At 39.4% G+C, this 25,590-nt stretch overlaps 1 protein-coding gene across 1 annotated transcript in view; it reads right to left on the bottom strand.

Moving 5' to 3' along the window:
- Positions 1-25,590, bottom strand: part of RGS22 (regulator of G protein signaling 22) — a 62,365-nt gene that overhangs the window by 23,141 nt on the left and 13,634 nt on the right. The window contains exons 5-15 of the mRNA XM_062568323.1: positions 22,522-22,607; positions 19,709-19,874; positions 19,190-19,361; positions 16,177-16,849; positions 15,460-15,621; positions 14,364-14,553; positions 12,604-12,746; positions 11,979-12,084; positions 9,987-10,112; positions 8,314-8,415; positions 1,855-2,049 (exon numbers count right to left, since the gene is read on the bottom strand). Of these exons, the coding sequence (XP_062424307.1) occupies positions 1,855-2,049; positions 8,314-8,415; positions 9,987-10,112; positions 11,979-12,084; positions 12,604-12,746; positions 14,364-14,553; positions 15,460-15,621; positions 16,177-16,849; positions 19,190-19,361; positions 19,709-19,874; positions 22,522-22,607 (2,121 nt within the window). The remainder of the gene's footprint in view (positions 1-1,854; positions 2,050-8,313; positions 8,416-9,986; positions 10,113-11,978; positions 12,085-12,603; positions 12,747-14,363; positions 14,554-15,459; positions 15,622-16,176; positions 16,850-19,189; positions 19,362-19,708; positions 19,875-22,521; positions 22,608-25,590) is intronic.

The raw sequence follows: 25,590 nt of genomic DNA, 5'->3' as shown, positions 1-25,590 counted from the left end.
AGATGGCTAATAGCTTCTATTTTGCACATCCACTCAAAGCTCACCAGGAATCAAACGGCAATTAGATTGGTAGGAACAATTAGGAAAGGAAGAAAGGGCAAAACAGAAAACATCATTATGCCACTGAGTAGTCCTTGGTGCATCCTTATCTTGAGTATTGCTTGCATCGCATCAAAAGAATATAACACAGATAGATACAGATGGAGGAGATAAGTATAACGGAGGTAAGGAAAAGCTTCTGTCAAATGCGAGATTAAACAGTCTGGGGCTCTTCGGCTTCCACGAGAATTAACTGAAGGAGGATACAAGAGAAACGTGTAAAAGCACAAATGACATTGAGAATATGACTAGTAACAAATGTTCGCTGTTCCTCTGTTCTACTATTTATAATATATCAAATTGGGGCGTCAGATGAAATTATCAAGGAGAAGTTTGAAAACAAACTCTAAGTAAGCATTTTTTTCACCAGTTGTGGTGGAACTCATTGCTACAGTGAGGCTGTAAATATAAAATGTCTCCGCAAAAAAAACATTACATAAATCCATGAGGGGAAAAGGTCATCAAAGACTATTAAAAAACACAAAAAATGCAGATGAAGCCTGTATTTCATGAACTGTCTTAGTTGCAAAGTACTGGAAGCCGGTGATATTGCTGCATGTTTATCCTACTCCTATAATCTAGTCTTATACGTCTAGTACCAGCCACCACCTAAAAGTCCATTCTCAACTATGAGTTTACGTTTTTGTTCTGTCCATACATATACGGACAATATTAAAGCAGTAGCAAAAATAATCCATTGTGCTACAAAACTTCCACAAAAAGGGTCTTTGCAGGGTCGTTATCACCTTGCAGGTGGTAATGAGTGTCTGTTCCCACTACACACTGACAGAAACACATGATGCTATTGCCTGTACAAGCAGAGGTGCTTAATCTTAGATCACAGTAGAAGGAAAGAGGAACAAAAAACAACTTCCTGCCCTCCAGCTCCTGGTTTTCCATTGCAAGAATTTTCCATTTACAAAAGAGAGATTTTAAGGATCTGGAAGTAGCATTTTGCACTACAGTTGGTAACTACTTGTAAGTTTGCAAGCAGCAGAGAGCCACAGCCCTCACTACTGCCTCAGTTATTCCTTATTCTGATTTGTGAAAAGCAAATAAAAACGCCAAAAAAGGCAAAAAATCCCCTCTGGCTGCATGCACCTCCTCAGTCCAAGAAGTCTCTCTGGACCTACATTCACATATGCCACTGACTCACTTACTTCAGGAAGCCCACAGAGCACAGTTAGCCCTTTCACAGTGCGGCAGCTATCTAAAAACAGTGTTTTGGGCAAACACAGCTGGGTTACAGTATCTCATTTCCTTCTATGCTAAGCACTAGCTGCACTTTAATTCCGAACACCAAGAAATGCCTGGTACAGTTACCTATGGATCCCTATCACCCTACTGATCCTCTAGAAACATTACTTATTTTCTGCTCATTATTAAAAACATAAAAGGCTCATGGGCTATCCATGGTAAGAAAATTACTTTTAATCAGTGGCATGATTGCAGAAACATGACACTCTCCTAGTGCAAAGAGAAATTTTGCCATAGCAAGATACATTCCCCCCAACCCCTTAATTTACAGACCTGCCCCATCCTTTTGGAGGGGAGGTCTGCTCCTGTGATGAAGTCAGCCTGTCTGTGGATCAGCACAGGGAGTGAGTGAGCAAAACAGCCTGTAATATTTCTCTTTTCCTGACTGAAAATGCAACAAACTCATAGGTGGGACTGAGCAGGGGCTGCATAGGAAAGCTTTTGCAATTTTCTTCCCCTGACATAAGAATCCTTCACTGTGTTACCCAGGTTAGTTACCTTTTCATAAGTGCATTTGTCTGCTTCTATCATCTTCATCCATGGTTCTAGCAGAAGAGTGAGAATATATTCTTCTGCTGGGTCAAAAAGATCCTCAAAAGCTGGGTCAATCTTCTTATAAATCTCATATTTCTTATTCTGACGAAGTCCAATGTCCATACTGGCAGATGGGGCAATGTAAGTTGCGTAAAGGAACTGCAATAAAAGAGAAAACAACTGTTTCTTAGTCATCATCTAGTCTAGTGGTCACAGTCCACTGGAGCAGAAGATTAATATATATTCGTCCCTTACGGTCCTGTTGTATGTTCTAGATATACACCTACTCACACCTACCTTGTTTTGACCTATGTTACTGTTCTGTCCAAAATCCAGTAATTGCCATAGCTGAGTCCCTGCCATTTTTACTCCTACTTGTTAAAATGGTTAGACTGCAAAATAATGCATAATGTAATCCTTGCGGGGGGGGCGGCTATTTGGCTGATCATTAGTTACATTCAGATAAGCACAACAGTTACAGCAACTGTGGGTCTTCATAGATCCATGGATTGTTATAGCTACAACACTTAGATATAATACAGTGCTTTGTTCTTTTGCAAAATACATGCTTGGCCAGCTTGTAAATGATTCTTATTTCCTCTGTTTGAATTAAGAATAGATTGGAATTTGTAATTTTAGGTTTTGATTAATAGAAAAAAAAGAAGATTTCAATTTGTGCTGAGATTATCTTGTCTTGGACCCTGGTAGGACTCCAACATGGTACAGGATCCATAACAGGAGATACCAGTGCAGAAGTGAGGACTAAACCCTTACCAAAGCCAGGTTTATTACAGGATTTGTAACATGTAAAAACTGAAAAGTTGAACCTGGAGAATGTTGCCTTCTCACAAGCAACTCATACTTGAAACATAGAGCTAATTTTTAATTTATTTTGAAGGATTTTTTTTTCAAATAGTCACCTAAATCAAATTCTGCTTTTTTTTCAATGTTTCATAATTTGTTATAAAAAAAGAATATTGAAAAGTCAGCAAAAACCCACTTTATTTCAGGAACAAATTTAAGAACATGTTTCTTATACTCTGACTGTAGCTAAGAATTCAAGGAAAAAGAGATACTGCCATAACAAAACTCATTTCAATTTAAATGCTTTCTCTTCTTTACATCATCAAAATCCAACTAAACTGCAAGATAGAGTCATTTGGGGGGATGAGACTGTTAGAGTAAATCAGCATTTCTCTGTGGGATGGCGCCAGTTTGCAACGATGGGGTGATGAGCCCATCCTCCCTTCCCACTGCCACAGTTTTGACAGTGAAGTAAGGCGATTAAAATCTTTCTCTAACTAGCAGACGAACAAAGCAGTAAGAGAGAAGAAAGTACAAGATAATCACTGAAAACTGAAAAGGTTTTTGGCTATTTTGGCCCATGTGTTATCAACCCAGTGGGTGCAAGGGTGAGGCCAAGGAAACAGGCCACGGACATTAGAGTTTTAGCTGAAGAACAAGACTACATTTATCCTAACTTATGCCCTTCTCAGCAAATCCCAAAATGAATGGAGATTTAGCAGAGACAGCATTAATTAGATTCATAGTGATGTCAAACCTTGGAAGTTATTATGAAGAACCCTAAAACTAATAAAGTTTCAGTTACATCATCTTTTAATCTGATCCAAAACATTTAACATATAAAATAGCCAAATTAGAGAGGAACAGTCCAACAATATAAATATGTGGTATCTCTAAAAATACCCTTTTTAAGGAGGGGTCAACAAATTTATTCAGCATTAGGGCTATATTGGTCCACCTGTTATGACTCATAGAACCACACAAGGGATCTATAAATGGGTGAAAAGGGGCCAAAATAGATTCTCAATATTTTCATATACATTTAACCTGGTTACTTAAGTGACTGGTTGTCTTTAACATAATTTTAAGAATAAAATCAAAATTAAAGCGCCATATCTTTCTTGGGTGGAAAACTTATTTCACACATTTGATTCTGTATGAAATGGGTTAACTTGAATGTATTTTTCTACTTTTTACAACTGACAAAAACTATTGTCTACGGGATCAGAAATTACCCAGATTAAGAGGCTTTCCACAAAACTGTTAACAATCTACTCACAAGGACACTGTCATAATATATTGCTGTATTACAGTCTACCTTTGCAGGCTTCTTTACCTGTAGACCACCCTCCAGTAGTGTTTAATTTCAGATGCAAAACTAAAGCAAATAATAAAACCAGACATCTTTTTCCATAAGCAACACAGGGAGAGTTAGGGCTGGCAACAGACATACGAAGCAGAAATCTAGAGGTGGTTGAATTAGCTGTAGAAGCGCGCTTTTCCAAACCCAAAGGCTCAGCTCCCTCAGTGCTGTTCTCAGGATGGTTTCTTCACCTTTGAAGGGCGCAGACTGACACTGTCTAAGGATTCGGCATGACGCTACCTTTCTGCTTACGTTCGCCAGAGTCCATTGCTACGGGCTTTGACGCCCCCCTATGCCAGAAACAGCATCGTGGAGCGGCAAAGTGACTGAAGGCGCTTGCAGGTGCTTTGGGGGAGCGGAGAAGGGGCTCTCAGCCCCGTGTTCAGGCGCATCTGCAGATCTGCACGGAGCTGAATGCAAGGACTCTGTGAAGACCAACGGCTCTGAATTCTAGACACGCCAAAAAAGCGGAAAAGAGCCATGTGTTCACATCCTTCAACGTTAGGCATAAGTCAGCAAGATTTAGGGAAGAACACGCTGTATCCTTTTAAAAAGGAATATACATAGTCTTTTTTGACTCCCATGTTATGAAAATTTAGTAGTTTTCTGAATCTCAATGTAATAATGAAACTTCGATATTGGTCAATGTCCTAAAGGATGCTAAAGAAAAAAATCACATTAAATGAATTTAAAGGCTCCAAACATAAATATCTTATTCATATGACATCACATGCACATAATACTTAATTTAATCAATACTTTGTTCCTTTTGTAGAACACAGAGAAAAAATCCTACCTTTTCAACTATGTATTTTCCTATAAATGTATTAGAATAAGTAATAGATCTAACCCAAAACCCAGATATGGAAATTTGATCAGAGCTTGCATCTTGAAATTGCTCATGATGGCGCAAATCCAAAGGCAACAAATGCTTGAGAAATTCAGATTAACACTTTGTCCTAGTTTATGAATTTCCAAATTGGGGCTTGAACAGGTCTTGGGTTTTGGTGTGAATTCATCTCTCGATAAGAAGACTTTGGTAAGTGATCTCAGAATGACTAGGCTGAAGCAAGAGGCAACAAAAAGAACTAAGTTTAAGTGCTTTGTATAGCTGTCCATGGGCAACTTTTCTCTGATCTAAACAAAGGGGTTCTGCAGCTGTCTAACTGAATTTTATGCTACGAAGAGTGTGATGCACTGGCTGGTCTTAAATGCAAAAGCTTAACCACCTTAACTGCTTTCATGACTTTCGACTAACATAAATCTTGTGTCTGACCTTAGAAGTTCACAGTAACGATAACTCCCTCTATCTAAATTGGCTCTAGTGTTAAAATATTGTACTTCCCATAGATGTATCAAATTTTCTAACCAACTGTTTTTCATTGCAAAATACAACATACGTTTCTCTACTGTTTTCCTTTCTCAAGTTATCTTATACTCCCGTGTGTATGTTTATAATGAATAACCACTACATTCTTAGATGATTACCCACCATTTTTCTTATGCATCAGCTTTCATTCTCACTATAGTTTCCTTCCCTGTATAATGAATATACACCTCAGAATGCATTTCCTTATTCGATCATGAAGCTGAGATAAAAATACCTAACAAATAAAATACTGAGTAGCAGATACACCGCAATCAGGGTTCGTTCTCGTTTCTAGCAGGAAACAGGCAGAACACATACAAAGTACTCTGGATGTCTCTTTCTGTAATAAATAGTCAAATATATATGACGATGTACTATGAGAATCTGATCCACATTCTCTTAGGAGTATTTGGAATAACTATCTTATTGTGCCAAAGGTGAGCACAGATTTTGGGAAGGCATCTTTTCCACAAGCATACCCTGTAGATTGGATGCAGCTTGACTCTTAGCTGTGTTCCAATGAAAACAAGACTAATTTTTGTGCAGCCTTAAAAGGCAAACTTGAGAATGATACCAAATGTTGCAGCACATGTGTTGATTTGTTATGTTACATTTCAGCTGTTAGTTATGCTAATGGAACAGTTTCACATATTTCGTTTTGATGTATTTACTTTAATGGCTATGTGTATGTAGCCCTCTGCAATTGCCTGGTAATCCCGATTGTGCGATGTTCTGCTGTCACCACCAGGCCAGCACTGGAAATAAGATAAGAAAAATTAAAAAGACAAGGGCCTTAATTTTCAGTCATGCAACCATTGCAAAAAAAAAGAGTGCAACCAGGTGTAAAATGAAACCAAATTAAAAACCATCATTTTAAACTCTCATGGACCAAAGCCTAAGATTCAGCCTACAATAAAAAGTACAGGAAAATGAAAACAGTTTAGATATGGTTAAAAAAATTTTTTTCTCATGTTTTTGGCTTTGCACAGAGCACCATTGCTATACCCCTAACTCTCTTACTGGGCTTTAAGCAAGCTAGCCATCCTCACTAATGCCACAGTAAATGTAGGTCAGCATAACTTTTCCTAATAAAAATGAGATTCAGCCAAGCTACAACTGAATCTCCCATTCCTTGCCCCAGGAACGAGACTGAGTTGTCACAGTTTGACAGCGTCTCACAACTTCCCTTTATCTTCAGGTTAATGGAATGCAATGCAGTCTCTGGAGCACAACATCGTTTGGGGTTTACTTCCAAGGCTACACCCTAAGGGTCAAAATAGATGATGAGCACAAGAAGCAATGCTAATTACTTAGGTACTAACATCTATTTTTTTTTATTGTTAGTATTTTTCCCACATCATCCTAAAACTACTATACCGTAAGGATGTTATAAGACTTTGGAAAATAAACAAATCACACATCTGGACTTTTCCCAGAATAACATTCCCCATCAAGATTCCCAAGAGATTACCTAATTAAACATGTGCCAAGCTCGGAGGCTAAGCTCTGAAGACCCGAGGACAGGGATAAGGTGGCCAGGCTGTCTGGTGTGCTTGTCCAGCTTCTTAAGCAAATGCATGTGACAGAGCTGGAGGAGTGCAGGGGAGGCAGCGAGCTCACGTGCCTAATGTGGACTGGGTCCCCTCACCATATAGAGGCTTTACATGTATGCTGGGCAGATACTGGAGACACAGGCAGTTGTAGGGATAAACAACAAGGTCAGCCTTAAAAGCTTTATGCCCTCAGCCTCCGGGTATAAGTAGAGCTAGAGGAGAAAAAAATAAATAAGACAGCAGTTCAAGTTAGCTAGTGTGTGAAGGGAAAGAGGAAGGAATCTGTGCCTCAGTCCCCGTTTCAAGTTTCCATACAACTGAAAGTGATTCAGACTGGGAATTCTGGACAAACGCGCAAATTCTGTCATTTGCCCTAGTAAAACTTTCAAGCAGAAAAAGAAGACAAATTCAAGGAAGTCCAGATGCTCAATAACCTTAGCCATACAAAGAGACTATTCTCACTGCTGTACAGACATTTGTTCCAAGGACACGTGAAGTAGCTTTGCTCTATTACAACATATATTCAAATATGCAGATAGAATATACTCCTACACAAGGTTCAGAGAGGAAAAACAGACCAAAGTTTCACGAAATGATTTTAAAAGTTGCTTGGAACGTTTCTAATGATATCGCACTGCTGCAGCCTCCTTCCTGGCAGCGTCCGACTAGTCTGCAGTCAGCAACAGTTATCAGCAGTCATGGCCTGTGGTAAATCAGTTTATTCTTATTCTGCACCAAGACTTAAAGTGCAAGCTCAGTTAAGGGCACTTATTTATAGGCAATATCAGTTCCACTTGATAGTAAATGAGGGTCTAAAGATCAAGCAGGGGGGAGAAATTGCCTAAGGAGAATAATGACACCCTGACATTCAGAAAAGGAAAAGCAGGACTGGCAATTAGAAGATCCATTTCCACGGCTAAGGTCACTATCTGAGGTCTGGGCTGCAAGACTTGCAATTCTAACCCACATGGGAGACGGAAAGAAAGGTACAGTACTATTAGCTGATTTATAAAAAATGCTATCACTAATGTTAACACTAAGCAGATAGTTTCAAAATTCAACACAGAGTAGCAAAGGGGAGACTAGGTAAACTGAACATAACAGATAAAACTGGGAACAGACAACAGAGCCTAGAAATCAAACTATGCACATTGAACATTTAAATCAAGAAATTCCGTGGTAACAATCCAAAGAGCTTCTTTTATTGTCCACAGCCCAGATTTACTTTGGTGTTGGTTGTCAAGATTTGGAAGCCTTTCCACCTCCTGTCTTCTTTTCAGTCTTACACTGAACAAATGTATTTGTGAAGGGAAAACACATTATTTACAACTTACTTGAGCTTGCTTGCATATTTTAAAAGGATGAAGAGTTTCTTGGTAGAAAAGCTGATGATAAGCCTGTAGGTCAAACCAAAAGTACACACTGTTCTCCCACAGCTACAAATGGAAAAAAAAAAAAAAAAAAAAAAAAAAAAAGTAAGCTACTGCAACCCAAATATCAGGACTTTATAAAAGGTTGAGTTACCAATGCAAGTAATTATTTAGCTCCTTGGGGTCATCATAAATCAAGCTCAATTTTAGATGGATTTAATCTGTTGCATACTGGCAGAAGGACAACATATTTAATGGTATTGTCACTGTGATACTCCATATTTTATTGTATCCTTTGTGCATAATTTGCCATTAAAATTGTTAACATTGTTGTTAACATTTGAAGAGTAACCACATTTCAGTGGCACAAAGCCAGCACTTAGGAAGAAATGCTGATAATGGACATGCAGAATTTGTGCCATGGTAGAACAGCAATAACCAAAACAATTAAATACTTTGTACTTGACATATGTTACTGTGACTATCATTACATTTTTATTACATGCATTTCTGAGGCACAAAATCTTGGCCCCATTTCATAATTTCAAATAAACATCAAAATATCTTTCAGAAGAAGGGGCCTAGATCCTTCCCCAACTCCTTGTTTTAATCATGTACTTACAGGGTTTGGATCTTACAAATATACTGAAAACCCCATTACTGGACAATAGAAGAGGGTGTTCCAAAAAGATAGGCAAAGGGAGGAACTTTGCGCCACAAACTGTAGCTTGCCAAATCAGGCATATGAATGAAATAGTCTCCACAGGTGTAGATAACACCTTAAGAAACTAATTTTCAACAACAGTTTGGCACCTGCAAACACTAGAGGACGTGTAGGTGCTTATCTCCCATAAGCTACTTTTATTTAGATTTCTATCTAATACATATCTAACATTTTTAGCTTAAGGTATTCAGCTTTGGAAATACTGGCTCTTGCTGTCTGGTAGCCAAAGGCATTTCTAGCTACTGCTGCTGGATTCTGGGGTGTGCCAGCAGTGAGCAGATGTCCATCTTGATTGTACTGAAATCTCCCCTAAAGACTCAGTGTTTCTGCAAAGCCACTAAACACTGACTCAGATTGATAACTTGTTCCAGCCAATCCTCAGTTTACACCCAGCAATGAATGATGACTCTACTGACTGCGGAGAAGAAATAGTGTTATGTTTCTCAGAAATCCAAGAAGCTTCGTGGAAGTAGAAGAACGTTCTTAAAACATCGGAGATTTTGGACATTGCTAACCCAGCAAGTAAGAAAGAGGCAGATTATCATGAGTAATAGCACAGCAGATTTTCCATCTTTTTAAAAAATGTTTTTGTGGGTTAAGACCTCATTTTTTCTGCCAAGTTAAAGGCTGGTTTCTAAAAATGATTAGTCTTTTTTTTATTCCTGATGGTACAATCAGATTTCCAATAGGTTTGAGATAGTTAGGGTCTGACAGTTTGGTTAAGACCTGTCATTAGTTTCAATATACACAGGAACAGTTTATTGTTGTTGAGGGATTGTAGTCTCACAAGTAATAATTCATCCAGTCATCAATCTTTCTTTCTCCAATTATTTTTTCAGTCTGGCTGCCCTCTATAACTTGGCATTCAGTCAATTGTGGACTAAATTATCACAGGGTAGGAAAATGCTCATACCTTATTCCCTGACTTCTCGCAGAAGTGTGTGAAGTAGTAGCCTGCTCTGTTCTCCAAATAAAGAGACTGCAGCATGCTTTCCATTCTTGATCCGCCTAGGACAGCACTGCCAGCAGCACTTTTCCCCTGGAGAAATAAAATATAACTATACAACAAGGAATAACAGGCTTTCATTATTTTCAAATGTCAGTACGTTGCAATGGAGGGCCATGCAGTGTGTTCAATTAGCATCTTCATCCCAGGAAACCAGGCTCCATTTTCTACGACATATGCAATTCATCACAGCGCTCCATACTGTTTTCCCACTAAATATTCATGTTCAGTGGAATAAATCTGGTGACTAAAGGCACATAGAATATCAAAATGACCAGAGTATCCCTAAGGTGGTTCCTCAGTACTTGAAACGGGAAAGCAATCCTGGCCTTAATTCCGTCATTCTCTCTTTAGCTCTGAAGCCAGGAAATCCTAGTGATAGCAGGCAGTACTGCTTAGCGTCGTAACCTACTGTCAAAAGTTGCCTTGGTGCAGGCTGCTGTATTTTAAACTAACAGAAGTTGCAGGTGACTTTTTGATCAAGCCTCAGAACAATTCAGGAGCAAAAGATACGTCTCCTGGAGTTCTACCACTGATGTCAACATCAAAATCATGAACATGGAAAGGAAATTTGTGCCCTCTACTGCAGCTGGCTCTGAAAGCATTTGGGGAAGAATACAACAGTTTTGCCAACACTCACAGATAAGCCAGAGGAGCTTTCAAATTAATAAATTAACTTCTCGTGATCCCACAAGGGAAGCTTTAGCTGGCCCGCTGTCACTGACAGCAAAAGTGAGAGTAGGTGATCATAGTGGCCAACAACCAGCATCTTTCCAAACAGTAATAGTGAAGGAGAAGGGGAGGAGGAAGCCAGGCCTCTGATAAAGAGTGGGAGGACCCCACTTCCCCATACGACATTAAACTATGGAAACCTGAAAACCCTTATATTTGGGATTGCAAATTGTAGGGGCCTGGTTGTGGGTTCCTGTCCAGCCTTACAGGTTTGAGTGAATAGTATTTTCCTCCTATCAGCCAGAGAGAAACTCTACATGGTGAAAATGTGTAAAAGCTAATAGTTCGTGTCGTAAACATTTCCTGAATATATGATTCCAACTATAAATGTCCCCTAATTACAATAATAGCCTTTTCTTCTCTTAAAATTAACAAAAGAAGAAAAATATTTCAGTGAAGTAATAAAGTATGATTTTGATGTGAAAAACAGTAATGAGCTCAACAGATCAACAAATTGCATATATGTGGAAGTAAGTCCAAATTTCATAGAATATTTTTTAAGTTGTGAGCTATGGGTATCAGTATCTCTGAAACAGCAGGTTGTTTCAGGAACACTCCACAGACATGAAAATTTTGGGATATGTTTCAAATTGCCAAATCTTGTCATCTCACATACTCTATTTGTCAGCCTTTTAATAGTTATTAAGAAAAGGCTCTTCTGTGCAGCCTGTCCCTCCTGAAATTTGCTGATCAAGGGCTTCCTTAGCAGGCAATAATTCAACAAATCAAAGAACAATGTATGCAAGTAATAAAGAGGAATTTTACAACTGAAACATTTCCCTTTTATGAATTTTACTGTTTTAATGACTTTCTAGGCCAGATTCAGTTCTTAGTTACCCTGTAAGCCTGGTATAATTTCCTAGGCAATGATTCCAGTGAAGCATTCATCCAGTGACTTTTCACTGAGCATACAGTCACCATGGAAAAGATCAACATTTTCTAGTGAAAATAAACCTCTGTACATGGTATGATTTCCTATCAGATAGATGACAGATACCACACAGAAATTTATAACATTTTAATTATACCTCTGCACAAGGCAATGACATTCACATAATCAAACTGATTTCCCCAAATCATTGACTTTAATACATTCCCTTTAATACTACAAAATAAAATGTTTTAACTCATGATTCAAGACAATTAAAATTTTTAAGTGTTACTTACTTGAAGCAACTCAGCATAGGTGTATTTTCTACCCCCCTGGTATTTTAAGTCTGCAGTATCATCCAAAGCTAAGCAAGGACTCATGCCACTGCTCACTGATTTTGGCCTGGATCCACACAGAAAGAAGATGTTCAATACCTACTTAATGAAAGACTAGGAATTTTTATAAAATCAAAACTAAGAAGGGCCATGAGACAGGTAGAACAATATAGTGAATAATAAAGAAAAAATAAATGGTGTTCAGATTTAAAATAAATTTAAAACTAATTAGAGGGCTGCTTTTTCATGTGGCCATGTGGAACTCATTGACAGAGCTTATCGTTGAGGGCAAGTGCTTGAAAGAGCTTAAAAGAATGCAAATGTTTGTAGACATTATCAACGATTATACTAGAGAGGGTGAAACACTTGTATTTGGAGGAATAAACCCTTTTGTGTTGTGACATAAACAAAATGACAAACTAATCTGCCAGGAAGAAATTTCCCATGCAAGCAGTCTATACCATAACTATGCTTCAGCTAGCAGATCATTGTACTAAGGAAACACGTTCATGAAAACAGTAGGATCCAAAAGCATTTCTTAAATATTTGAGGTACAGAAAGAGGCATAGGCAACTTTTGTACCTACCACATTCTACTGCTAGAGTCGGTGTCCCTTTGGGGGCCCTGACTTGGTGACAGCGTAGCTGATAACCTTGATGAGCTCTTCAAAGAGAAATCTGGTGTAGCTAGTTTTAATAAAGTTGTTGTTGGTGAGCTAGTTCTACATTTCTAAAAGATATAGCAGAAAAATAGGGCAAATCAGATTTTTCGTTTCCACTTTTGTGTTTTTTAACATGGTCTCACTAACTGCTCTAAATAATTAAAGAGTTTTCAAGACCATTTGTTTTCCTTCTTAATACATAAATATTATGTATTATATAGTATATAAATATGCAATATATAAAATTGCAAATTTCAAAAAGCTTCTCTGAATATCTTCTAAGGTTTTTCAGCACAGCTTAATAACCACTATAGCTTAGAAATTACATTTCAAACATGTATAATTTTTTTTTTGCATTTTGTACAGAATTACAGAGGATGTCAGATGAAGAACACATGAATAATGTTTTGTGAATCTTTACTGAGAACACCTAGAACAGCTCACTATAAACCAGGGCTGTAAAACAGACATAGTCACTGCTCAGAGTAAGAGGGAAAAGGAGCATTCTGCCACATGGTCCTTAACTTATTTTGAACAAAATCATGCTCCTACTTTTTGAAGATGCCACTTGCACCCAGAGCACCTTTAGAAACTCAGCCCGAGTTGCTGCACTTTAAAAGCTCTTGCAAGCACGGTAGAGCCAAAAGGTTCAGAAGTCCAGTTTTCTCACAGCAAAAAAGCAGCAAGAAATAGTTGATCGGCTGATTTTGTGAGAGTCAGGGGTGCCAGAACATGGTTTCCTTCAAGCGCTGAATGCAGCAGAACCTGCAGTTAGGATCCCGTCCCCTGACCTGCAGCTGGGCCGGGAGTCGCGCACCTTGTGGGGCCAGGCCTGGCCTCTGTCAGAGGCAGCTTCTTCAGGCTCCCACCCCAGCTGAGCTCAGGCTCCTGGGCCCAGCTTCTTCTAGGCAGGAAACCCATCCCACTGTTTCCCCTCCATTATCTAGATTAATTATCTTTTTTAAAAAACATACATTAAAATTGTACTCTAAAATATCCAATTCAAAATATTAAAGAGGTGTTTGAACAGACCCATGGCATAGGCTCTCCAGGCCTGGATACTGGAACCACAGTCTGGAGTCACATTCTCCAAGCACCTTCTCTCCTAGCTTTAACACTGTTGCTGAAAAGCTGCAGTTTTCATTGCAGCCAATTCTCCAATTCAGGCTTCCAAGGAAGAACCTAGTTACAACTGAACTGGCCACCTACAAGCTACATGCTGGCCCTCTCTAGAAAACCGATTATCACATGTAGCTGGTTGAATGACTGTGCTGATAGAAACTGAGCAGAGCTCTGCCCTTTTTACAAACATAAAGGGAGATTTAGGGGAACTGCAGTGAAGCTGTACGAATTACTCTGGATTAAGATAAGGTTGATTGAAGGGCAGAATCTGCCCTGCTACAACTTCAATGTAGTTCTGAGAATGTTTACCTAAAATATCTATCTAAAGGACTTATTAAATAGCGAGCATATAACTGAAAAGATAATTTGGCTTGGTTTATAGTGAGCTGCTGCATAAAATTTTGCTGCATTTTTATACATGACCATCTGCAAGAAGCAAGTCTCTCTTACTAAATCATGACCTGATAACAATCAAGGACTATATTCTTGTCTCACTGAATTCAAGGAGTATTACCACAATTTCTGATGGAGCCAGGCTTTGTTTTTCAATGTTGTGACCTGACCCTACTTACATGAGGAGGGAAATGTGTTATCCTGGGCAGGCAAGACTTAGGTCTCAATGGCAACAGTGATACCATTTGTGGAAAAGGATCGATGTCCACCCTGGGTCTCTCCTGGTGTGTGTGCCAAAGCTTCAGTTTTGTGCAGGCAGTTTGTATTGCTGTTGAATGAGTCACACAAAATCTGGGACCCCTAGAGAAAAATAATGCCAATAAATAGAATTTCCCCAAAACTGGGCTATTTGGCATTTTTTCTCATGATGATGTTGACTATAGAAAGACACGGTGCTTTAAGCACCTAGAATTAAAGTTCTGTAAGATATGTTTAGAGATTGCACTCTTCCAACTCTAAAAACAAGATACACCTAAAAAAAATCTTAGGTTGCAAATACTGTGTTGTAACATAGATATGAGGGTGCAGTAGAACATGCCACATCCTTCCTATAGCAAGAACAGAAAAGCAGCATAGGTCATAGGACATAAACCACAACTCTCACGAGACTCAAAGGTCCCAGTTGCAGGTATTTGTTCATGACTGTGATTTGTTGATAGCCCTCAGGGACGGGAGAAGCTCTTCACAAATTTAGCTTATGGTTTGGAAATAGCTTAGAATTTATATCCTTGTTTAAGCTGTCAATAGGATAAAAGGATTTTGCACAACATTGAACAATAAAGTCTCAGGGTCAAACTCCCCATAGATGTATACTCAGAGCATCTTCAGCAACTTGAAAAGGGCTGTATGGGGGATAAATTAGGACTGAATTAATCTTCTCTGCCTGGAGGGATATGTGCACATTGCAGCCTAGAGTTTAGTAGAATGATATCCAAGGCACCTGTATGCAAAGCTGTTCAGTTGCTACTGGTAGTAGTGTAGCAAGAAACTCATCAAAGCAGATTTATTTGGCTTCTCAGCAGGTTGCAGTGTAGGTTAGTCTCAACTAAAAATGCAGAGGCAACATCTGCTAGTATTTATGCTGACATTGCTTCCCATAATTGCAATGGGATAAATGAGATGTGATAAACCTTTCTAAAGGGCTTATCAAAGGAAAAGGAAACATGTTAAGGAACAGAATCTTATTAAATCTTCATTTATTCATACCAATAAAGAAGTAAAGGTTTCACTACTTCAGGCTGAATCTGTCTTAAATGTCTTATATTCCACTGATCGCCATGTAGTAGATCAAATCTGAGCAAGACTTCCGAACTGAGGCAATAATCTCCACCGCTCAGCAGATAGAGTTTTTTCATCTTATCAAGTTGCCTTGAGTCAACAAAAATAGTTACATAAGCCTATATCAGATGCTATACAGAATAAAGCACAGTTCATCCTAACGATTAAACTGCTATCATGTAATATTTTTTTTATTGTAAATGGCAGAAGCCAAAATATTTTTTGCGCAAGTTAAAGCCAGGTCTTGTCTGAAATAAAATACTTAAGTACCTTAGGTCTTAATTTAGTAGAGCCTTTCATTAAAGCAGTTTGTCATTCTGAATGCCCTAATTATGACTTTAAGTTCTTTTATTCTTTCTTGTTTGCATTGCTGTTCTGTTTTCTAAATTGCTTTCCAACAAAGCCTTAATATTGAGACAATTCTGATTTCACTTGAGCTTTGCAAAAGCTCTGCAAAAAAGAGTTTTGTCAGCTTCAGTGGAGTCAATCCTGACTTACCTTGTCAAGAGACTCATAACTACTTTAACTGTGTCCCTTCTACTCACTCATTGCCATTATTTATTTTACAGTCTCAAAATCTGCATTAATCTAGACAGGTTACAAGCATTAAAATAATGGGAATAAGTGTTAAATAATGGGAAATACCTTTGCTGTCTTCTAGTGTCCTTAAGAACCTTTAGTCGTTCGATATCCATCCAGAGCCACCAGTACCTCTCCCCAAGCGTTCCTTTAATGAACTTCTTGAATCTTTCAAACTCATGTCTGTTGCCAATGTCATAGGTTCTGTGACTAATGCACCAGGCAGCCCTGCTCTCTGCCCCTTCACTTTCTGAACTCGATCGTACGCTCACTTCTTCAGTACCATGTTCTGGTACATTGCCCTTGGAGTCCAAGGCAGTAAACGGAGAAAAGCTTTGAGGACAGAGTGGTTCTGTAGGACCAAGGGAAACTTCATTATTTGCTAACTTGTGTATAAACACCTTAGACTGTTTATTGAAATCCACATCACTCTCACTCTTGGCAGCTGGCTGGCCAGTCAAGTTTGACATAGCTTCGTTCAGTATAAACTGAACATAAGCTGATATGAATTCTTCCAGGGTTTGAAAAGTTCCATTTTCCTGTCCGTTTTCTCCTTTTGCTTCACTCTCACATTTCTGGTCTAGATAAACCCTCAAATGAGTGTGGGAAGGATGTTCAGCAATGGCCACGGAAGAACCCTCCTCAGCCTTTCTGGAGCTCTTCCTGGTTTTTGCTGATGCTGTCCTCGAAGGGGAAACAGGACTCTGCTGGTGAGATTCCTTAGACAAGGAACCTGCTTCTGCATTAAATCAGAAAAGATTATTGAACATCCTTTTGATCCAGAACTGTCATCTTACACATCAAAGTTTTTAAGTTAAAAAAAAATGCAATGTATTTATATCATTCTGCTGCAGAACAGCCAGACCATGTTACACCACAGTGCCAGGAAGAGCAGAGGTGCTTCTGCTGTGGTGGTCTGGCTGTAACCACAGCCCCAGGACTTGGAAATTCCCCATTGAATTCCAGCAGAGCAGCAGAGTTCAGGATCAACTTCCTCCCAAGCAAACTGCCATGTTTACTCAGCTGAGCATCCTAGCTCCTCAGCATTTGTTAAACTATGTTATTGTCCTGCAAGGCCTGGTTGCTTTCCTGGGCATTTGTGCATAGTTTGATCAAAGTCATAGTCTGTAGCAGGACTGTTTTTTTGTTTACGCATGGGGAAGCTAGTAAGTGATAGTTTTTTGTCTATTTATGTTGAAAATAAAAACCCAGATTATTGCAGAGGAGACTAGAACATCAAACAGGCCTCTCTCAGTTGGGTAAAAGCATATTTTTTTCTTTCATGCTCTGTGTATTCCTAAGACAAATACACACGCTGATTCAGTTGCATTATGAGTAAGGAGGATGCTACAACCACCTGACACACATGCAGTGAGTGCATCAGACTGTCCTAGAAAAGAGTAAATTTCTCAGATCCGATAAAGTCATATTTGTAATGTTATCAACCTACGTTATTCCTTATGGTAGGCTAATCAATACACAGCAATTAGTCATTCTTTGTTTCTCTCACTGAATAAGCCAGCATCTAACTAGCTTTAGCCACTGTCACAGGCAGAACCTTGAAATAGAAACATGGCACAGAAATTCCCTACTCTGCACTTACATAGCTTCATGTGGAAGCACATATGGCACAATATGTTGGCATAGATTAATATAAAATCAATGTAATTTAAAATGTCTTTTCTTATTTTTAAACTATTTCAAATATTATCCCTTGACAAAGAAAAGTTATAACTTCTCAACACCATTCTGTGAAACTGAAACATGAAGAACAATTTCACAGGATCAAAGAGAATTAGAGAGATACACAGCTCTGGAGCAATCACAAGCCAAGTGGCTAACGGTTTTGCTCAAGAGGTGTTAATTTATAATCCTGATAAAATTGAAGGAGAGTGCAAGGAATTCACGCTGCATCATCCAAGCAAATACCTTCCCCTTCAGCTACTGAACTCTTTCCAATTGCAGGCTGGCTCTGAGAAACTTAGCTGATGCCCCTTATTGCTTCCATTTCCTTACGTCTGCATCAGGTGAACATTGTGCCTAAAAATAGTTTTCTAACTGGAAAAATGCAAGCACATGTAAAATAAAGGTCTGTTGAGGCAAAACCCTTGATTACAGGACAGTGGAAAAAGAGGACAAATAGGCTTTCCTTAGGCCTATGCCCAGCTCACGGCAGTTCAGAGCTGCTCTGCAGTACGGTGGTCTGCAATAACTGTCCACCCGTGGCCTCTCTGCTCAAAGCACTGCAAAAATTAACAGTAGACTCGTAAGTCACAAAACAAATACAACTACACTAACTTTGTTGCTAATGCACAAATCAGCAGTGCATTTCCAGAGGTAATCTTGACGGGTTTGGGGGAAAAGATAAGACTTTTCTGAGCAACAAAAAAAATTGCCATGTCTTCCAATTTCCAGCCCAGCCTGTGTCCCAGCAATGCCATGTTCGAGGAGTAATAGCTGCTTCTTTCTCTGAGAAAGGGGAGAGAGACAACTCCTAGCATCCTTCCACATGTTGAGACTTCTCTGTTCATCTTGCTGCTGCCTAGAGAATAGAAGCTAGGCTACGCAATCTTATATGTCTATACGTGCATGTTTATGTTCTCCTCCAGTAACTCTGAACCTGCTGAACAATTTCAATTACAAGTGGCAGATGGACAAGAGTGTCGCAAACAATAAGGCAGCCAGACAGAGCCTTTAAGTGCTCAATATAGATACTCTAAGAAGAGGCTGCAGAGCAAATCATACATTATCAAATTCTCAAAAAATCCAAAGTCTTTATCAGCACCTCAAAAGAGAAAAAAACTTCAGCTGAAACTTGCAAATGATCTGTGAGATACAAATCCATATGCAAACAGGTTTCTTCTGTCACAAAATTACTCAGCTACAAGTTCAGATTTTCATTGACCATTGTGGCTATGGAAAGAAACAAATCCAGTCTTTTCTCCATCAGAGTCCTGAGGTGCTATGGGATACTCAGAACAGTAGTAAGTAGATGTAGCAGCAATTCCTTAGAAGGCCTTTTATTTCCACATGGTCAGACCTGTGCTATAAATACTATGGCTGATGCTCTATTACTTACCAAGAAGCCCAGGTTTTTCACTTAATAAATCATCTCTTTCATGCTGCTCAGGCAAACACTGACCATCTTGAATTTGATGAGAAGCTAAAGGATGAGTAAACAAATCTGCATTTTTCATGGATTCACTTTGTTTTGCTAGTGTAAACCAATCCTCTGTCTGAGAAAGCGTAGCCTACGAAAAGAAATGTCATCAAATAATTCAGTTTTCTCTATTTGTTGTAATATTTCTGAGTCCAGAGGTCTTACTGGGTGAAGTGATTTTATATGCTCTGTTTGTATAGCTTTCTATAATGATAGTTCCCAGTGAAAGAAGCTGCAGGACAGTTGCTGAGCATACTTGTAACATAGTGGTGCATTCTTTTTAAGCTGTAGTATGACCTTCTGTAGCACAGAGAGCTTTGAGAAGAAGGGATATTCAGAGAATCAGTTGTCCAGCTAGGTTGTGAGGACAATAATTATAATTTAATCCAATGCATCAATCTAGCTCAATGTGATACCCACAAAACATGTTTATTTTACCTCGCCAAGCGACACATAGAACTTCTTCATAGTGGATGAAGTGGCATCCTCCTCAGGGAAAGAAGGACTTGGGTCCCTCCTCATTATCCAGGGATAGTAATCTCTGTCTATAATGAAATTAATGCCAGTCTTGCTCCATTCCACCTGTGATATCAATTTAGCTAGTCTGCAATTAAATATTGAGACAAGAAAGTAGCTAATTTTAGCTTTTTGTCAAAGAAGTTGTTGATTGATTTATCACTAAAATGGACAATAAAGAACATAATCACACTAAAAATAAATTGCCCCAAGGAACTTTATTATTTCACTCGTCTCTTGTTGTTACATATGTAAACACCAGCACTGCCATTCATAGTCCACTAAGTTGGTTTCTGTCAGGGTGATCTTGCATATATCCATGCAGTTCCAAACCCTGCCAAGAAACCCTTGAACATTTTGATTGCTAAACCGAAACGATACTGATGCGGCAGAGCCCCATATCAGCACCAGACACTGCATTTCCTGCTCCTGACGCAAGCAATATTCCAGCAACAGTGCCGCGGTGGTGATCACACTAATTGAACTTTAAAAATCTGATTGCTAATAACAAAACAGTTGGTGCTCTCCTGTTCTGCTGTAGGAGAACTTCATTCCAGTGCTACCTTGTGAGTGTTAGCGTGAACTTTGCAAAGTCCAGAAGATCAGATATGGTTGGAACCACATGGCAATAATAAGGACGCTCTGAGCTCAAGAACAGTGGCAGAATTAACTAGGTTAAGTTAGAGAGAGCAGTGAATAACCAAGGCACAGGTGAAGGGAGAAAGAAGCCTATGCTTAGCCCCACTATTTGAGAGCAATAGGATTTCAGTGTAGGGTTGGAACAGCTTTATCTGTTCTTTAAACACAAGTTCCCTTTTTATCATCTCAACCTGTCTTGATCCTGATTCAGATCCTGATTCAGGATGTTAAAGGAAAGTAACTTAAAACACTGATGTCAATGAAAATTAAGCACAAGCCTGAAGTTAGTTTTCTGTAACTCTGTATTGTTTGATAAAGAAAATAGTTTGCTATAGCAGATCAAATTTGTTAGTGTTTCATGAAGCTCAGATACCTATATCATAAAGCAGGCTGATACAAAGGGAAAAATTGAGCACGCTCACATGGTTTGCTTCTTTGGACAGTGAGGTGGATTGAAAACTGGCTGAAAGGCAGAGCTCAGAGGGTCGTCATCAGTGGCGTGGAGTCCAGTTGGAGGCCTGTGACTAGTGGCATCCCCCAGGGCTCAGTACTGGGGGATACTGTCCCATCCTGTTCAACTTCTTCATCAGTGACCTGGATGAGGGGACAGAGTGCCTCCTCAGCAAGTTTGCTGATGACACCAAGCTGGGAGGAGTGGCTGACACACCAGAGGGCTGTGCTGCCATTCAGAGAGACCTGGCCAGGCTGGAGAGCTGGGCAGAGAGGAACCTCCTGAGGTTCAACAAGGGCAAGTGCAGAGTCCTGCACCTAGGGAGAAATAACCCTAGGCACCAGTACAGCCTGGGGTCTGACCTTCTGGAGAGCAGCCCTGCAGAGAAAGACCTGGGAGTGCTGGGGGATGACAAGTTGACCATGAGGCAGCAATGTGCCCTTGTGGCCAAGAAGGCCAATGGTCTCCTGGGGTGCATTAGGAAGAGTGTTGCCATCAGGTGGAGGGAGGTGATCCTGCCACTCTACTGAGCCCTGGTGATGCCTCACCTTGAGTACTGTGTCCAGTTCTGAGCTCCCCAGTACAAGAGAGACATGGAGCTACTGGAGAGAGTCCAGTGTAGGGCTATGAAGATGATCAGAGGGCTGGAGCACCTGCCCTATGAGGAACGGCTGCGAGAGCTGGGCCTCTTCAGCCTGGGGAAGAGAAGACGGAGGGGGGATCTGATCAATGTGTACAAGTACCTGAAGGGAGGGTGTTAAGGGGATGGGGACAAACTCTTTTCAGTTGTCCCGTGTGACAGGACAAGAGGCAATGGGCAGAAACTGAACCACAGGAAGCTCTGCCTGACCGTGAGGGGGAGTTTCTTCCCTGTGAGAGTGACAGAGCACTGGCACAGGTTGCCCAGAGAGTTTGTGGAGTCTCTTTCCCTGGAGATATTCAAGGCCCACCTGGATGCAACCCTGTCTAACATGCTCTAGGTGACCCTGCTGAGTGGGGTCACTCAGTGCCCCAACAGCTGGTTTGTCATTGAGTTTTGTGAAGCATACTGCCAGGCTTATTTGCATTTTAGGACTTCTAAGACACATGACAATTCTCTGTATCTACACACAGCCTTAAGGAATGTAGAGGCAAATCCTTCCAAAAAGCAGACTGAACCTCCTGAATATCTTGCAGTGAAGGTGCAAATTGTGCAGCTATGCCATGGCATTCGGCAGAGAACCTTGCAAAAGGAAGTCTGACAATAGACCCAAAGATACAAAACAATACAAATACAAAACAAGACTAATTGTCTTTCTTTTTTTCTAGATTTCAGAGATCTGTGTCTTTCACTTATATGGCTTATATATTGATTAGAGAGACACAAACACCATGATATCTCTGTGGAACAGAGATTCAGAAATAGATAAACACAATCTTCACTCTGTAGTGCTGTAATATAGTATGTAATTCATGGTCAAGGAAAATTACAGAATGAAAAGCGAAAAACGTCACCAATTTTAATTTACCAAGGTCACTAAAATGCTAACATTAAACAAGACATGAGGCATAAGAAAATATCTTAAGTTTACTGTTAAGATGAATTAGGCAGAGGAGATAAATTTAAAAGCCTAAAACTGAGAGATAGCATAAAAGATTACAATACCTGTATTCAAAGTAACAGTCACTTTCTAGAAATGCTGGAAGTCTTTCTTTCTTAATCCACTGAATTGCTTGTTCTCGATGAAGACGCTATTAAAAAAAGGAATGCCAAAGATTTGCATAATTCTTGACTTCCTTGTATTTTGTACCGTGTAACTGATTCTCTCCATCTCCCTCCTACAGAAGCATTGTCTCAGAAAAACAAATAACAATGAATATTACCTTTGTTATCCAGTTTAGCCCTAGTTGTGCTGGGACACACAACTGGGTTAATTTACTTTCCTATAACAGCTGAGAAAGTCTGAATCTGATTTCACCTACATGAGTATAACTATGCTAACAAATCATGGGGTTTTTGTTCAAAACTAATGCATGCAAGAATCATGCATTTATTGTACAATTCTACATGCAAATTAAATGCCAGATGCTCATAGATTTTCTACAATAGGAAACTGCTAATTTTTCTGACTACAGTGCATGTTTTATAAATAACCACTGTTACATTTTTTCTCAGTAGCTTGAGCTTAACTCAGCTCATGCTTCCAGAATGGGATAACTGTGGGTATTAAAAACAAAATCAAACCAAAAAAAAAAAAAAAGCTGGAGCATTGCATAATTGCATTGCCCACATTAACTTTCTTAATGGAAACCTAAGTGAGAGTGGAACCAGGCCCACAGCAGAAGTCCTTTCAGCTGGTCCAGGTCTCTGAGCGTGGCCGAAGCAGCAGCCTGGGTGCCTCCGCAGTGACTTGGAGGGCAAAGGGAGGTGGTGAGTAGTGAGCTATACAGAGCCAGCGCACCGAGAACTGGGCCTAGGATCGTACACAGAGGGCAAGTTTTCTGAATATGGGCCACGGGGAACCATAGCTGGTGCCATTAGAACATAGTCTGACACACTCCGTTTTTTTTAAGAGTGCACTTTTTACTCTAAGGAGATGACCTGTTCTATTTATTTGATGTATTTTTGCTTCTAGCTAAGGTGAAATGGATAGTTTGAAATAATGTGGTAACTCTGCTTTTCCACAAATACAAATGAAGTTTGGACAAGGATAGAGTACTGATATTTTTGCTACTTGCTGTATCAAACAATCAGTTCACGTAGATTACATTTTAAATTTTCTTTCCATGATCTAATATTTCGTTAGGGACGAGGGTAATTTCTGCTTCATAGGTCATCTGTAGGGGATTAAAAAATCTAAATTACTTAGAAAGTGGGTGGTTTCATTTAGAAAGAAGAAGATATTTCAAAATACAGAAAGCTTATATTGGCTATGGCTCATACAGTGTAATTTGTGGAGATGAAGACTAATTACTCCCGACTGCAGAGTGTATGCCTCCTTTTGGTAACCAACGAGCTTTCTGGAAGTACAGAAGATATTGTCTCTTTATTTTGGCCAATCAGTCCGCATTTAATATTTATGTACTTACTGACTCACAGCCCAGTTTTTTATCTAAGTGATTCATAACATGCCCCTGTCTATACATGGCTGGTACACAAAATCACATATTCTCTCAGCAGGAAAGAACTTCCACTCTTTCCTCTTCCCCAGAGAAGTGCCACGTTTAATCTGGTGGGTTTTGTTACCTTGCTTAGCTTCCTTACCCAGTCAGTCTTAGGCCTTGCTGGGACCCAATCCAGCAAAGCTTTTTGCATGTGTTTAAGCTTCAGCATGTGTTTAACTTCACTTGACTGAAGTTAAACACCTAAGTGCTTTGCTGAACTGGGGTTTCTCTGAAGTAAGGTATGTGGGATGCCAGCCAGTTTCTTTCCATACTAGTGACTGGTCCTACCTAACCCCGCAGAGTCTTTGTTTTTAGTATATTTTTCCCCTGAGATGATTTTGACTATTGATGAGAAGATACTTGCTTCTATATCTATAATTTGCAAGTGTGCATGCACAGGCATAGAGGTCTTTTGCTTATTTGTAAATTTGTAAAAGGAAATTTGAAAGGGAAGTAAAATACAGAGAAAAATACCATCCCGTGTATTTCTCAGGCTAGGTATGTTTATATTCAGGCTTCAGTTTGGAAGGCATATTAAGACTGTCAGGTCACAGCTCATTTTCATCACTAATGTGCCAATGATGGCCTCTCAAGCTGATTTAAATGTTAAATATAACATTTAAATAGCCAAACTCAAGTTAATGAGGCATCTCAATTAGCTGTTCAGTAAAACAGGTAAAAATATCAAGAAATATCTCCCTTCCCTAAAAAGGGAAAAGAAAGTGTATAGAGGCGTAGTGTTCCTTACAAAGGCCATAATGCCTCCCATCTCTGGAAAATCCCCTAGAGAAAGATGTATTCTAAACTAATGCAGGAGCCCTTTGCTCCAACCCACATGAAAGATATAAAAAACAATGAAGGCAAAGTGGTGGCTCTGAATTTGTCAAGAAAGGCTGTCCACAGTTGCAGTGATGTGAGGTCACTCCAGAGAGCAATCTCTTGCCCAAGCACACAATTCTTCAGTTAAATCCTGAGTACAAATAAGAAATCAAGAACAGCCTTTTTTGTTTTTGTGCTCTCAAGCGAAGTGTACTGAGAAAATAATCACTTAATGTGGTAGAAATATTTGTGAATCTTGGCTTTTTGTACTATTTGTACTGTACCTAGTCTACCAGTTTATATGCAAATAGTTTCTCTCCCATAACCATCGATTTACTAAATGTCATTGCCTTTTGATGTCTCAACACTGTGTTTGCTTTTCTGAAAATCATTAAGCTTATACTGAGCAAAGCAACAGTCAGTTTTAATTCCCTGATTTTCTATTAGCTTTCCAGCTATGACATAATTTAGAGCAGCCTCCTCTTAAAATGTATCAAGACCTTAGACTGGCCTTGAGTGAAATGAAATGAACTCACATCAGTCACACCAATGCAAATTAAGCAGAAAAGGGATAAACAAAGTATCCCAGTGAAATTTGTTCTTCTCTTCCAAAGCTATTGTCTAAAGGTAGACTCCCAGGATTCCCAGTCCAATGCTGAAGAAAGCCCTGAGAGAGAACAGGTGAAAATACCAAAATTGATGGTGGCTGAGTAAAGCTGAAACAGGATTTTTATTTTTATTGGGTTTTTTT

Source organism: Rhea pennata, chromosome 2 (assembly GCF_028389875.1).
Source record: "Rhea pennata isolate bPtePen1 chromosome 2, bPtePen1.pri, whole genome shotgun sequence".
NCBI lineage: Eukaryota > Metazoa > Chordata > Aves > Rheiformes > Rheidae > Rhea > Rhea pennata.
This window is presented reverse-complemented; position numbering and strand designations above follow the sequence as displayed.